This window comes from Mus musculus, chromosome 1, assembly GCF_000001635.26.
Source record: "Mus musculus strain C57BL/6J chromosome 1, GRCm38.p6 C57BL/6J".
NCBI classification, from domain to species: Eukaryota; Metazoa; Chordata; class Mammalia; order Rodentia; family Muridae; genus Mus; species Mus musculus.
In genome coordinates, this window is record NC_000067.6 from 97,846,426 (window position 1) to 97,863,488 (window position 17,063).

Genomic DNA, 17,063 nt, shown 5'->3' on the forward strand with positions numbered 1-17,063 from the left:
TAGCAAGGTCTTTAGGGTACATTTTTCCTGAAAGATAGCCATATGCCCCTGCAGTTGTTCTTATTAATGATGTATTCAATTGAACACAAAATATTGATTTAACTTTGTCAGCCTAAAACTTAAGTAAAACTGTTGGCATAAGCTATCATGTGTAGTTAAAACCACCCAGCACTATCCAGAAAAGAAACATATTTACAAAACATTTGCAGCAGCAGTTATAATGACTCTTTCATATAATGAAATATATTTTATTTTATTATTCTTTATTGTTTTAGAAATTAGTGTATAGTCATCATACAAGATGATGGATATTTCAATATAACATTTTCATACATGTCTATCATGTATTTTGATTTTGTTTATATTCACCTTCATGTGATAGTTGCCTTGTCCCAAATACATACAATTCTAGTTTCACGTTATATAATACTTTAAACTGCTATTTTGCATGAGAGAGAACACATGATATTTGGCTTTCTGATTTTTAGTTGCTTTGCTCAATACTCATTTCTTACAAGTGACATAATTTTGTCCTTCAAGGGTGAGTAAAATTCCATTGTCCACACATGCTACATTCTCCTGGTCCACTCATTTGCTCATGTGCATAAACTGACGATTTATGCCCTTTGTAAGGGAGATTTGAGACGACCTTACATTCTCACAGTTGTAAGATATGGTACAGAGCTTCTGAGTATACGATATCCCCCTTCCTCAGTAATGGCATTTTGTAAAGCTACACAGAACATCCTGGCATTGGCAGGCCTACTGCTCATGTTTTGATTTCCCTGTCCCTTTTATATTCCTTAAAAATGTTATTGATACTTCAGGTTTTGCTGCTTGGGTGTGGAACATATGGGTACATTCCTTTTCTGACTGCTTAGCAGTAGGTAATATGAAAGATTCCTCAGCCTTCACAATTCTTACCAAAGTGCTGTCCGTTTTGCATGGAGTGAGTATTCTGACTCATCATTAATAGCTCGTAACTGCGGCGCTCGAATGGCCCATTGTGTCTCTTCACAAAGCAGCAGCATACCAGACCTCAGCACACCTAATTCTCTATCTCCCCTCTGCAGAGTAATAAGCTACACCGAGCACAGTGTATTTACCTGCAGCTGCTTTCTCTATAACGGGTTGTAGTAAATCTGTAACTTAACTGCATCTTTTCTGTTTGTTCACCACCAATCTCTGATCATGTAATATTTTTGAATACAAGTAACAAAACCAAAACTCCCTCAACTTAACTGATAAAGAGAAATAAGGATTTTTCCTCATTGTGAAGGCCATCCTTACTTTCCATCCCTAAATTTAAAAAAATATAATTATTATTTTCTGCTTTTCCCAGACCCAAGATATTGGGCTTGACTTCTGAGAATAAAAGCTGTGTCAATGAACAGAAATAAATAATTCAGACTCAGAGTCCTATGCCAGTCAGGTCAAAAGAGAATGGCGTAGCCGATGAACAGCTTGGTGAAGAACAGCCCTTTGTGAAATGCACTGTCCTGAACTGCACATAATGTAGACAATCATCTGCCAAGAAACTTGTGTTCCTGAACAGACATAACTTGTGTGGTGGCATCTACTTGTATAGTTGGGAAACATCACATAAATTCAGGGATCACTCTGGTGATCTGGTATGGTAGGAAACTATAAAATGGCAAACTGAAAGAGAATACTAACAAAAGCTAACAATACAAAGTAAATTAATCTGATCTGCATAACCATAATATGGAATGATTCAAGCCCTCAGCTTTCTCAGCTTATCAATATGTATTTCTCAATACCTTAAGATAGTATAGCAGTTGAATACTGGGTTTTTTTTGTCTGATTTTCTAGGTCCACATATATTTATGTCATTTCTGTGTAAAAATGACATCTTATATACTGAATTACTACTTTTCACAGAATTACATTTATTTTACAGATTATTGCTACAGTTGTGCTGTAGCCAAGAAGTCTCAGTGAGTATGTATGTTCTTGAATTAATTAATGAGGGAATCTCTTTATGTGCCCACCCACAAACAAAGAAAAAGGGAGTCCAAAGGAAAGAAAACAAAATTCAAATATTAGAGAAGCTACTTATATTAATATCACTTAATTATAGCTATTTACCTTTAGTTATGGGAGTGAAAAATAAGGGAAGTAAAAAGTTCTTAGGAGACAATGTAGCGTCAAAGGCATTAACCACAATTCCGTGGGCCTGACCCTTCCATTTAACATCCCTTAGCAGATGTCGGTACGTTTAACCTGGCAGCACCAAGAGACATTCGGTTACTCAAATGATTGGTTGTCTTTCCTAATCCTTCCGCTTGGGATGTCATGAGACTAACAGCTGCTCTCGGGTGTTACACAGGGCAAATAATAAAGGCACAGGCTCTGTTTCTGAAATGAGAAAACTGCACAACCCCCCCACCACCACCACACACACATAGCCAAACAAAATAGTTTATAAACTCTTTTGTAACTTAAAAAAAGGTAACCCTTGAACAGCTCACAAATGGATGTCAGATTATAGAGCTAGCTATATCGTTGCTATAGCAAACTGATTATTTAGTGTTTTAAAGCCGCTACCCCCCACTTCTGTGCTGCACAGAAGTCTTTATTTCAACCACATTTAACTTTTCACGGGGCATAATAATGCCCTGCACATTTCACACAGTGCCCGGAGCACTGACGGATTCTGTATGCTTCTCTGAAAAAGCACGCAGTTGCAAAGACTGAGCCTATGGGCGGGAATTCAGTTCTTTATTTTAACAGTGTGAATTCCCCATTAATGATTTTGCACATTAGCAGCTAATCAAACAGTTTAGATAAGCCCGAGAAGAAATACTTTTCCATATTCACACACAGACAAAGTGCCAGAAGAAGTACAAAATAAACTTAGGCGCCATCAATCAAAATTAAGGGAATGCAAAATAAGTAATAACATGAAGAAAGAAGCAGCACGCTGTGGTAATTATATAAATTAAGAAACTGGGAGAAGAACCATAAGTTTTCAATTGAACAAATAAATAAAAATGTGCCTTTACTGCTAGGGGAGCAGCTTATAAGGCCCTTTACAGTGGGAGTGTGTTTCAAATAGTATGTTAAAAACACTCTGGATGCACTCTTGGTTTGGAAAACCCCCATGATAAGGAAAAAAGGAAGACAAAGAAACCAGTGTAACCATTTGGTATTCTGACTGGCCTAGACCTGGGGCCCCCAATAAGCAGTTAAGAGAATATGGAACCAGATATTAAGAGCCCAGGGCTGTAGATCTTGTTCAGTCAATATTACTACTGGGCACAAATGATGTAACCAAATGCATATTGTTATTAGGCAACATTAGGCAATTATTAAAACTCCCACTTTGTTTTGGGCAAGGCACTGATACGCCAGCAGGTCAAATCTCTTGATAGGTATCTCAAAGCTACGAAGCAGGCACCAAGTCAAAGTCACTGTCACCGGTCTCTGTAAACATGGTTGCCTTTCTTTGAGTCTGACTTCATTAGGCTGGACAGTTTCCATGATTCCAAATACTACACAGGTGTAAAGAAGGGAGAATAGTGACCCGATGATGCAGAAGGAGTGACATGAATGTGGAAGAAGAGGGCTTTTGGGATCTGCGTGACTGTAATATGGCAGAAAGGAGGAGAATATGGAAACATTCCTTTCCTAGAACTTACCTTTCTCTCAGATGCAGGGAAATATTCAGGATGTTTGAACTGTGTTGTTTGGGTCTCAGCTAAAATATTATATGCCCCGTTACATGTACAGACACACATACACACACATACACACAGGCACACACACACACACACACACTCATACACACGTGCACGTACAGATACATACACATGCACACACATACACATACAAATATATACAGACACATGCATGAAAACACATGCAGACATGTCAAACACATTGATGACATACGCATACAACTTTAAACCCTTAAAAATCATGGCAGAGATGTTTAGTCAAGGGTTTTCTGTTGAGATATCCCGGATGCTTCTCAACCACAGTTGAGTTGAAGGAAGGTTCAGAAACAAACCTTTGGGTGTGGTAATGCCTTCTGAGGAACAAGCTGAGGAGCAGCCTTCCTGAGATAAGAGTTACCTTGCTCCTGCTGGGAGGGAGGTTTTTCAAGTCTAAAGGATGCTAGCTGCCTCAATGTTAGGGCAGATGGGAGGCTCTTTAAAGTCTCATTATTCCCTTCTGGTAACAGGCACTTCTTATTTCTGCTCTAAGAAACATTTTAAAAGTAGCCATGTTGAGGCTGGAGGAAAGTGGAAATCAAAGCAAGAAAGGAAGGTCATTTTTCTGGGTGTTGAGTGGTTTAGGGTTTTTATTAATTTCTTTTGGGTTGGCCTAGTGTTTTAGAACAGCTTAAGTCGAAGGGTTAGGGTTGAGGTGGGGTTGTCAGGGTACAGCTAGCCAGGACAACCATTGCAATACTGTTGCAATAGCTCAAAGGAGCTTGGCAATAGCTCAAAGGAGCTTGGCTGCTGAGTGTTAGAGGTTGAGAGCTGCAGGTTCTGTTGGATACATAGAAAGGATCCCTTCCTAGGAACCAAGAGATAAAACGACTTAAGTTTGATTTAGATCGAGCCTTTGCCTGTGCTGCTTAGCATTTTGTTGTGCTGAGAAACTGGATAGGAAAGATTTCAAGGAAAATGAACATAAGATTTGGCATGTGGCTTCTCGGCTGAGATCTAGTAAAGGCTTGTTCCAGTCTGTGAACAGTACAGCAACAAGAAGGCAAGCTCAAACTACCTTTAACTATAGCATCTTGTCAGCAAGCACACATTCTGGAAGAAGGCCTTACCTTTGTGCAATGAAGAAAAACTATGTTTTCGTTCTAATTTATACCAATTCATATGTACAGAGAGGGTGGTCATGCATGACCACGAAAACAACAGAAGCTAAGGTTTTTCTTTGAATAAATCCAAATCAAGAAAAAAGAGAACAAAAACAATCAAGAATCAATCAAACAAGCAAACAAACCACTTCAAAGTAATCTGTTGTTTCTGATCTTCTTCATGAATAATAGAGAAAAAATGGCCTGGAAGCTGATATCTAAGTGATACTGAAGAAGTCTTCAAAATTATGAAAGGGAAGATTAGCTATGGTAAGCAGATAATGCCAGGGAGGGAGAGAGACTGTAAATATTCTTATCTGTAAGAAAGAAAGCTTAGTAGAAAGGTAAAACATAGTGAGTCAACTTTCTTCTAAGTTTTCAACAGCAACCATTTTCCACGGCAAACACGTGCGTCTTGGTGGTGAACATGCTCCCACATGATTCTGGGTATGGAGATGACAGGGATGAGGAAAAAGCAGCTTTCCAGCGAGGACTGACACGTAAGCTGTAAAGAATGTTCTAGTGGAGAACACCCTCTCCCCCTAAGCCTGGGTTGGCTCCTTCTCCATCCACGCTTGCCTCTGCGACCCTTCTTTGCTACTGAAGTATTCCAGCCTCTGCTGTTTGCTCGGAATGAATATGATATGAAAATGGAAAACCTGGACTCTGTCCAATTTTAGTTTTTGCCAGATGAGACTGTCTCAATGGGAGAAAATGATGCTGTAATTTTCTCGTCTGGCATAATGTGGTAAGAAATCCATGCAGAAAATGTCGCAATATTCATTAAAATGAAGACGATGCCACAATGAGTAGTGATAGTCTGCTTTTAAAAGCACTTGTTAAAATACCATTAGATGTTCAATAACCACCAAGCCAATGTACCAGAGCGCATGACGGGCATGCTGAGACCATTGTTTGGTTTGGGCTCCCAAGCAATAGCTTCCTTATATTCAATTTGTGTGACAACTAGACAGGACAATTAAACTGCAGTAAAAGTATTCATCTGTTTTGAAATGTGGATTAAATTTCATATTCAACTGCATAAAAGAACTCATCTATGTATGCTTGACAGAATGAGTTACCACAATTTGAATCAAGAGCTCATAGAAGGAGGAGTAGAGCCTCCATTTCCCAGATGAGCTTCTATGCTTGTACATGTGAAAGGAAAATAGGCATTAAGATTTGTAGAAAATACATTTAAAATTTTACTTTCAAGTGTAGATTTGCGATTAAGGAACTACTCAGTGGATATTCATCTCTTAGTAGAATCAAAACATGTACTGCATTTTGGGGACACCCTTAAAAAATCCAACCATTGAGTATACTCAGAAACACATTGGAGGCAGTATCGCCAAGCGATTAAGTGGCCAATTCTGTTTTCAGATGTAAAGGATAAGATGCAACATGCACAAGGTTTCTCCTCCGCTTTTTATTGTCATTGTCTGTTGAACTGACATATGTGGTCTGCATAAAAATCACACTTAGAATGATATGGCAACGTAAGGCAAGCATCTCACTGTCATTCTTGAAATTGTAGAGATAGATGTAAGGGGAGAAATGATCAAAGAAACATTACAAGAGAACTGGTGCATTCACAATGCAGAACATGAGTCATGAATTCAGTTAATATATATCACTAGCTAGTGATATCACATAAGAGGAGCCATTGAACTTTTGTATGTTTCCAGACAGATATACCCACACTTCTTCACAATTTTGGGGAGAATCAAAGTAAAAGAATGAAACAAGAATTCACCCATAAATATTCTTAATTTAATGAAAAGGAATGCATATTATTTTCATATACACCCTGGAGAAAAAAAAAAACATTACTTACTTTCCATCCCAAACATGGTCACCTCTGTGGAAAATCACAAGGTTATTCTTAGAATCCAGGGCCACCCCAGAAACCTGGCCTGGTAACAAGTACACTCCAGGCCACTCCAGTGCTTCTTCCACATGGAAATCTACAAGAGAAATCCACACATGTGTTCAGCATCAAAACAGAAGCAGGGATTCAGAACCAGCACAAAAACTCATGCAAAGACACTGAAACCAGAATGGAGCAGAGACCACGCCACATGCACATGCACAGCAGCCTCTTGAGCTCTGACGTCAAATGGCTGGACTTGTCTTGAGATCTTCCACTTTTCTCTCCCATTGCTGAAACACCAGTAAAATCAGAAAGGTCTTAAGCTATCAAAAAGCCAATGGGAAGACACTGCCGCTTCGATAAGATTCTTAACGTTAAGTTAATATTTTGGAAAACTATGCCAACAGTGAAGGTATTCTTTAGGAATTTATTTATTTTATGTGCATCAGTGTTTTGTCTGCATGCATGTCTGTGCGATGGTGTCAGATCTTAGCATTACAGACAGCTGTGAGTTGCCATATGGGTGCTGGGCCTTGAACCGGGGTCCTCCGGAAGAGCAGTCAGTGCTCTCAACCACTGAGCCATCTCTCCAGCACAAATATTTGGTTTTAATATACAATTTTAAAACAGAAATAAATAGTAGGAATGAGAAAAAGCCAACCCTTTAATGTATTACTCTCTCGTGTAACTATCTATCTATCTTTCTTTCTTTCTAACTATCTATCTTTCTATCTATCTACTCAGCTATCTTCCTACCTACCTATCATCCATCCATCTGAATAACATCTGGATGATCAATACATAGCAGTTCCTAGGATAAGCTATTTATTGATTATCCATTATACTTAGAACTATGGAGGACAGCAATATCATTTGTCTTAGCTTCAGTGTTCCTATAAGAATTGGAATTATCTGTCCTTGTATATCTTTCATTGTTTTCCAACTTGACAAGCAAAGGCAACATTGATAACTCTGTTATTGACTGACAAATGATTCCTGTTTCTGACCCCATTATTCCTATTCTGTATTCTAAAGAATATAATCTTCAAGAAGACCTGAGTGCATTTGTGTTAATCGAAGTCATAAACCAATTCATGAATGAACACTTAGTATAAAATGTGCTATCTGCCCCGATGCTGGGTAGCTATTAAGATAACCTTGAAAGCTATTGTGTCACAGTTTCATGTTCCTCTCTCAAATGCTTCAACAGAGATCTTGAAACATCAAAGCAGCAACCTAAGTTCCATTGCTTTCCTCCCACTTTCTGAAGAGTGTGCCAACATTCAGTTAAGCCCTCAAACAGAGGCATCAAAGGCTGGCAGAAGAAAGCAAAGCACAGAGCTTGTATAACAGGCACTGGAACCCTCGAGAGAGTGCCAGTATAAGACTAAGCACTTACAAACGCTCTTCTTCAGTTATGTAAAGGCCCCTGTCCATGAAAATCATTTCATCTCTCTTTCACAGCTTTTTGTGTAAGTTAACAAAAAAGCTAACATCTACCAAGGATTTTTAATGAGCATTTTCAACAGATAAATGTATTCTTTACACTAAACTCTGTGAATATGAAGATATAAAATATGGGTTTTGGCCTTGATGAACAGAAAGATACAGTAAGAATGTAAAAAGTAAGATGACTTTATCAATGAGGGAAAACAGGAACCAATTTCTTGGGACACAAAAGAGCGTAAGATCACAGAAGTTCTTATTCTGTCTTGAGGCTTTGCTGGCATAGCATGGAGTGACCATCTCTTCAGAAGCTCACCTAGAAATGGAAAATATAAATGTGCTTTTGTTTCAAGTTAAGAATGGGTGAGCTGAGAGGCTGAGGGAAATTTGGGAGTTGAAAGAGAATAGTTTTGTCCAAAAGGAGAAAAGCGAGGATGTTATAACTACAGTAGGTTTCAAAATGTTTAGAAACCTAGCATGGGGGATGAATCCTATGTCAGCTGGTTGTGGCAAGCATGGTCACAGGACAATCCAACCATCAGATCTAATTTGAACTCAGGCAGGAAAACTTATGATATGCCACAGAAAGAGCATGGACGTAACAAGGAGACAGTTGGTTTCCTTTTTTCTGGTAGTGCCATGATCTATACCTAATATCTATAATTAATTTTAAGGCACGGTGCAAGTACTTTCTTCATAGTGGAAAAGCAGAGAGTTGGGAAACAATTTAGTGTGAGATATACTAGAGCAAAGTTGATGTCATTTTCTCTCATGTGTGCTTCGAGAGGCTGTCTTAGGTTAGAGAGAAGTGGGGCAGGGTTCCAGCTAATATGCCTGAATCCACAAATAAACCTGGGCGTACCAGTGGATATGATAGAGCTTTCCAATGAACAGCATCCATCATCTACCACATTTGCTTGCCATAATAGGAGAAAGGGCTGGAAATTGATGCTACAGTCAATGGTGAGTCATTGAAGGTTTATAAGCTTGGGGTGATATCATTAAGACCGTGCCCTTGAAAGTTAGCTTTGGAAATAAGTGCAGAAACATTATAATTAGAGGTGTCTAGGTTGATGAACAGATAGATAAATCATCCCACAAAGGAAACGTTTTAGAGAGTTTGCAGATGCTTCACTTTCAGTGTGTTCCCTTTTCAGCTTGGTTGCGGTTTGTACATTTAGTTGTCCTCATTCTGTCCTGGGTAACCAACTCTGGAACTTACAGGCGGACTCTAAGTGAATCTTAAGCATGTACCAAAGTGGATATTTCATTGATTTCATCTGATCAAATGAAAAGCCCAGAAACACTGTGACTATACATGTCTCATTTTCTGTTTTGCTAGTCTTACATATGTTCTAGTCTCTATCAGGATGTTTAGCATTTCTACACTCTCATAATTTATGTATACAGCTACCTGTCTCAACCCTAAAGTAGTACTAACAATAATATAAGACTTACATAGTAAAGATGAGACTTTAGTAACTGCTTTCATTTAAGCTCAAGGCCCCCATGTTCTCGCTCCTGCAGCTTTTAGATTATTAGGCCACCAACATGGAGTGTGGTGAAGAGTTCATGAAGATGAAAGGTATAAACTGTGATAAAAATCCAATCTGCAAAGCATACATTGTGATGCCGTCAAATACTAATTTCACAGAACATTGGAACTACTGTATAAAAATCACTAATCTGGCTATGAATAGTCCCAACATCATAGAGCTTATCTGGCTAATCAGACAGTCTATATGGAGCAAATTGATTTGGGTCAAACCATACTAATTATAAAATCAAAATACTTGTCTGTATGGTTAGAGATTTTTCAAAACAAAGGCATTATAAATACCCAGAAAGCATTTATTGGAAGGTCCACCTTTGGGAATTTTTAATACACCATTGGTAGTATCTAAGGAAATTAACTCTAACACTATGAGGAACTTGGATTTTAAATACAAAATGTTTGGAAAGCATTTTAATTTAATTTTTGCAGATGATTAGACTAGCCAGAGAAGACTTCAACTTTAGGTATCTGAGTTCTTGTTAATCAGATTCTAAGATGGGAAGGGAAGTGAGGTCACATTCTCCTCGGTGCATACCAGATCAGGAAACCAATGTTTTCCTTTCCAATGTAACTACCTTAATAGATGAGTAAAATTCAGAAAGTCATCGGGAAATCCTTTGTGATTGCTCTTATCCCTGCTATGAAGCACACAAGAGCCCAGGCCCTCCAACTGCACTGGAAAAACTCACATTATTTTCTCATTTGATAGAACCAAATTTATGCTTGAGTGAGATGTTAGACCCCAACACCAAGGATAATTGTTTTCTAATCATTAAAATAGGAACGTTTAAATTACTCACCAAAGAGATGGTATGACCAAACATAGTTTGCTTCTATCTTAACTTGACATTTTCAATCACAGAGAAAAAAAAAGATGTGCTTCAGATTTCATCTACTCTTCACTTAAATGATTCAGTGTGTGACTAGTTAAATGTTACAGAATTCTGGTTTAAATCAGAAATTAAATTAAAAATTCATATCTGTGACCCTGTACAACCATCCCTGACTCTAAACTGTGACGAGGGTTAAACTCAGAGAGTAATTAATATGGTTAAAATTGGCTTTTTAAAAAAAAATCTGGTTTGAGACTAGAGTAGAGGAAACAATGCTTTATAAAAATAAAGTAAATACATATTAAATAGACATTCTAGTAGCCTTAACACAACTCATTGTTTTCAAAAAATGCCAAGAGCAATGAAATCATCCTCTTGAGAGTTTAAATGACATCTAAGACTTTTAAAATAAATTATATTATTCTCCAGGGAACCCTTGTATTTATTACAAAAACAATAAATGCATAGGCTCATATTCTTCCAGAGATTAAAAATTCACTTGTAGAAAAATTAAGCATTACTATTAAAATGATATCAATAAATCAGTAAAAGAATTTTATACCTTTCTGAGAAAGAGATTAATGCTAGGGACCAGAACTACTGTCACACGGTCTTATTAATAAGCATTTAAAAGGGCAGCCACTTATCTGTGTCATGGGAGGATTAACAGAGCTAGTAGAGAACTCTTGCTTGATAAAAGTTAAGCATAGGACGGTGACTTAACTTCAGTGTAACAAGGCTCCTTGCATTTAGTCCTGACGAGAAAAACTGGAGGAAATCACTACATTTCAACAAAATGTGGTGATTGCTTCATCTACACTTGTCAGTAAATTGAGTCAATATAATTTGTATCTGACAGATTTATTATTTATTAGAAGTGCCAGCAATAACTATAATTAACCAATGCCACACAGGAAATATTTGCAAAAAAGTTACAGAGAAAACAAGAATTAATTACAATGTCTCATTTAACAGGAGTGAAATAAGAAAGAGGTAAAAGATAGCCAGAGCCTCAAAGGTAGTGGAATAATGAGTGTAGAAGGATTTTTGTTTTGTTTTGTTTTTGTTTTTGTTTTTTTTGTTTTTTTGAGACAGGGTTTCTCTGTGTAGCCCTGGCTGTCCTGGAACTCACTTTGTAGACCAGGCTGGCCTCGACCTCATAGATCCACCTGCCTCTGCCTCCCAAGTGCTGGGATTAAAGGTATGCACCACCACGCCCGGCTGTAGAAGGATTTCTAAGAATTATGTATGTATACATATACATATACACATACATATACATACATATGAGCAAAGACAAGTCTGCTAAAACCATTCTATTATCACACTGTTTGCAAACATACTTCAATTTGAAGTACAGTTTAAGAGGTACTCTCATGGAATAATGCTCCTAACTAGAAAGATGTAAGCCAGTTGGATCAAGTTGGGACTGAATTAGTCTTTTTATATAGTATTTCTATTAAGTCCCAGAGACTTTCATAATGCATGCAGTGCGTTTTGATCCTGTTTACCCTAACACTTCCCTTTAACTTCTCCAGAAAATACTCTCCACCCCTCCCAACGTCATTCTTCCTCTTCTTTCTTTTTTGCTTAACAACACGCAGAGTCTAGTTTCATTAGCAGCCATATACTCCGGTATATGCCCAGTCTCTTCAGACAGAGCAAGCAAGCAGGGTTCTCATTGTGGCCAAACTGTTTAAGTAGACAGTGAACATATGAGAAGAGTAGTCTACACTATGATTATTGTAACTGTAGGCTGATATGACAGGGTACCTGGGGAACATCTGCCTATCAGTCTTTCTATCCAGTCAGATTATATTCTTGAGGGATACAGACTGACAAACCTCTTAGCAAGCAAGACTTGGGAGCAGGTCTCCATGACTTGGATTCTTGGGTTCAGAGTGTTGGTGCCCTGAGGATATAACTTAACCTTCACATGCCCTAGTTTGTGCCTCTCAAAGATGTGACTATAACTTAGTGGTTTTGAGGACCAAATGAATTAACACATCCATGATGCCGAGCCTTGTTCAAAGTAAGCACTAAATTGTTGTCTGTGGTTATCATCTCCTCGACTCCAAAGGTGAAAACTCGGCCAGCCAAATGCTTTGTTTTAACCTAGGAATTCTATAAAACTTTACCATAGACAAGCATATGAACGAATCTGTATTAAGGATGCTCTCAAAGATTAAGTGAAAGTTGATTTTATCAATCAACAACAACAATAAAAAAATCAATGAATCATAAGAATAAAGACTTCTGGATTCTTCTATTGAATAAAAAATGTCAATCAAATGCATCATTATTTTGTAATATACATAGGGTTTTGATGGCTGGACCAGTTTTTCATATGCTAACATATACTAGTGTGATAAAATCTGCCAGTTAAAGCTGGGTAGAACAAACTGCAAATTTTCATTGGTTGCTTAACAAGCCAACTTTCCAGAAGCAGCTTAAGATTGTATTTCTCCTCTATCTTAGTACAGATATTAAACAATGAATAACAGAAACCAAGCAACATTAAGTCCCAATGTGTAAAACTTGTCTCTGTCACTGAGCCCAATATGCTCATCCTGTGATTCGTGTAGCTCATAAAACACCAATGTAGATCAACAAAATTGGTCAAAGATTTGAAGATCCACAAATTCACCATAAGATACTACCAAACACTCATAATTCACTAATGTGTAAAACGCTGCTCCTATCTAAAAGTCCAAGAAAATAGGCCACATGAGGCAACCTAGACCAACAAAGACAAATGTATGCTTTCTCCTAGTTACCGATCCTTAGCCCTGAATCTTCAGGCTGGAATGCATACCTCAGACTAATATGGAAATGTGGAAATTAAAAAGGAACAATGGTGGAAGGGGGGAGAGAATGAACTGCAGAGAGGGGAACGAACATGCTATTAAGGGAGAAAGGGAAAAATGGTAGAGGTGGGTGTGGGGGCGACTTACGTAGAGAAGGGTGTAGGGGGTAAAGCAGAGGGAGCACGGAGGAGCAGAAGTAATGCTAAGACCGTTTGAGAAGGCCACTAGGGAAACCTACTATTTTATAAACTTCCTTAAAAAAATACCCAGGGGACTGTTACAAAAATCACATTTTCTAGACACGATTGGCCCTTTGAACCTGTGACCTCATAAAAGCTATGGATGTTTACATTACAGCCACACAAGCCGTAGCAATCAATATTCCAGAATGATCAGGGGAGGGCTTGGGAGGTCCCATTTCTAGTTGAGGAGCTAAAGGCCCTTGACAGCTCCTGAGGGAAGCTGAGTCAGTTTACTCCAGGGACAAGGGTCCTGGGATAGTTGCTTCTGCTCCATTGGCCAGCCATGCGCATTTGGGCAACAATAATTTAAATTACTAGGTCACCCAGAAACACACACACACACACACACACACACAACACACACACTATAGAAGAGGAGGAGGGCATGAATTTGGGAAGAATGGGGGGCACGTGAAAAGTTGCAGGGGTTTCAGATATGATCACAATGCATTGTACTCATGTATGAAATTCTCAAGAAATAAAAATGTTCAATGATTCTCACTAAGAAAAAGGATATTCAGAAGTTATGATAAAACCAATATTCATTCTTTGCTCACTTAATTTCGGGGGTTTTAAATCTAATATATTGATGATTTGACACTTTCCTCATTTTTGATGTGCAACTTTTCCCATGTGTAATCTCATCTGACTCTCATGTCAGCCCTACAAGGATTGTAATCCTCACTCTACAGATGAGAACACTAAAGCTTAGAGAATTAAAAGAAAAAAAAATGCCAAGGCATTAATGGAATGGCTGGAGCTTTTAAAGGCAGGCAGGCAACTTCAATAGCTGAGTCTGATCCATCATACAGCCCTTGTTAGGGAGCTTTCAAATCTTACTTGGGGGGCTGGAAAGATGGCTCAGTGGTTAAGAGTAGTGATTGCTCTTCCAGAGGTCCTGAGTTCAATTCCCAGCAACCATATGGTGGCTCACAACCATTTGTAATGGGATCCCATGCCCTCTTCTGGTCTGTCTGAAGACAGCTACGGTGTACTTATATAAATAAAATAAAGTAAAAAAATAAATTTTAAAAAAGAATCTTACTTGGGGCAAATGCAGGTTTTTGGGACGGGGTAAGTTATAGTGAGTGTGTGTTCCTGACACAGAGATCACACAGCACAGAAATCCTGTTCTGAAGAAGGCTAGGATCACTGACATCCGACCCCCAACGAAGTAGAAAATCCAGCATGAAGGCAGACACCAGGATGCAGAACCAAGTTCAATCCTGGCAAAGTTAAACATCCATAAATGGTATTGTTTAGAAACTCTTAAATCCCCGGGCCAACCAGAGGACATCCTAACACCATATAACAAAGTGTTGAGCTGGTCTGCTACTCATGCTCCTTTGAACCATCAAGTCAGCTGGGTGGGATCTGTCCCCACATCACAGTTCCAACATATGGAGAACAGAATAGAAAGCATGGGAGACATAGATTTCTGTTGCTGTCCACCTCACGGTTACAGGTTGTACAGAAGGCAAAAACTAGAGACATAGGACAAGGGTTGTGAGGAGACAAGACACCTTCAGTCTCTGAGCAGCGAGGGGCCACAATTCCAATGAACAAGGCAAGCAACTTTAACCAATCTGGAATTGATTGAAATTAAGGCACTAGACAGTGCATGTTGGACATCATAACAGTCGAGTTTTTAAATCTAGACTGCAGTACCTCATTCAATAGGTTAACTTCTCTTGGCTTCAGTTTCTTCTGACAATTAACATGCCTTAAAGATATCTGAAAAGACTCCGTGCTATAATGTTAAGTGACCAAATAGCCTTGCATCTTTGCTTCACCAGTGCCATATAAAAAGTAACTCTCTTCTTTGCAGCTAATAAAGTCCCATCTAGCAAATTAGACACATAAAGAAGACAGCTAATTCCTCTAGGACCATTAGGGCCACTCTCAGCTTTGCGTGGAGTAAAGAAAGGGCAGGAGAGAAACAATAGCACTTAATCTATCCTGTTTATCCCACTTGCCCATCTCAGAGACGGGCGCATAAGTTAGAATAATACTAATGTTATAAGGTTGCTATATATGCAAACTTCCTACTCTCTTTTTGGAATACGGAAGCCTGCTGCAGATTCCAGCTTCCTGTGCCTGATACAATGAAATGCCACCTGAACAAACTTTGTTATTGCCTGGTGCATCCTATAATAGCAAGTGGGAGAGGACTAGGAAAAGGGTGTTTACAACTAGCCTCAACACGTCTGAATTTTACTATTTTGTCCTCGGTTTTAACAATTTTGGAGTTAGAATGGTGAAATAACATAAAACCACGTCAATTCAGAAAGAAAAGGCACATAGAGCTCTTTCACCAGTTGGGATCTGTGCTGCCTAACAGTCAACGACTCGTTAAATGTAGTGACATTTACCCACATTTATGAGAGGAAGAAAGACTTCCCCCGTGAGATCTTCAGAGGAAATTTCTTCTGAGCTCTGTCTCATGACTAGTTCTGGGAATAGCAAATGATGCAGGGGGAAAAAAGGTACTTTCTACCTTTGAGGATGTCATTCTTAGAAAAAGTAAGACTTCAGAAATACACACTGTTCTTTTAAAATATGTATACATGATGGCCTGTGTGTATTTATAGACACTGGATGTGTGCCTGGTACCTGCAGAGACCAGAAGAGGGGATAGGATCACCTGGCCCTGGAGTTACAGGTAATGTGTGTGCTTAGAATCCAGCCCAGGTCCTTTGCAAGGGTAATATTTGCTTTTAACCACTAAAACATTTTTCCAGCACCTGAATGATGTTTTGTCCGTTGCCACACATGATGATAAAAAGTGTCCAGGGTTTCTCAAAATCAGGAATGAAAAGCTAAGTGATAGACTATCGAGTGCTACAGTTCTACTGTGTTGTGTGTGAACAGACTTGCACTTGGCAGGAGACCTTTGGCCTTTTTCATATCTGTATTCTTAACACAGAGGATCACACAGAACTGTCGTGTGTTACGAGATGGGTAGAGACACACGAAACTGCACAACTGTCACTGTAACCCCAGATACCAGTTCACTTGTTCTTTGACAGGAAGCAGAAGTTAGGTTTTCCTTCAACACTTTAGGTAATTTGCAAGCAAGAAGAGTCCCAGGATCACCTCTTGAGAAACAGTTTTATTGGACAAAATTGGAACCAGTTTGAGCCTGTTAAAATATGAGGAGTTAAAAGTGAAGGCTCCACTTAACATCTCATTCAGACCATTAGGCCAGTCCCCATGGAAAATACTTGAAACTTCCATGTGAGCAAAGGCGCTGCATGCTAATTCTTTTTTTCAATTATAAATAAAAATCAGCTGGGTGTTGAATAATTCATGGCTTCCTGCAAAGCTGAATTTGAAAACATCAAGCTGGCAGCCCGTGCCGTCCAAGCCCACGCGTGGACATCTGCCATGCACGCATATATCTGTTACTGTTTTAGAGACGCTCTCCACATGCTGTCTTATTCGGCTCTCCACATTAGCAAGTCACA

General features: G+C 38.8%; 1 protein-coding gene across 20 annotated transcripts in view; it reads right to left on the reverse strand.

Moving 5' to 3' along the window:
* Positions 1-17,063, reverse strand: part of Pam (peptidylglycine alpha-amidating monooxygenase) — a 274,763-nt gene that overhangs the window by 25,335 nt on the left and 232,365 nt on the right. For all 20 annotated transcript variants that reach the window (XM_030252190.1, XM_030252187.1, XM_030252186.1 and 17 more), the window contains one exon: positions 6,678-6,807. In XM_030252190.1, coding sequence (XP_030108050.1) covers positions 6,678-6,807 — 130 coding nt within the window. The remainder of the gene's footprint in view (positions 1-6,677; positions 6,808-17,063) is intronic.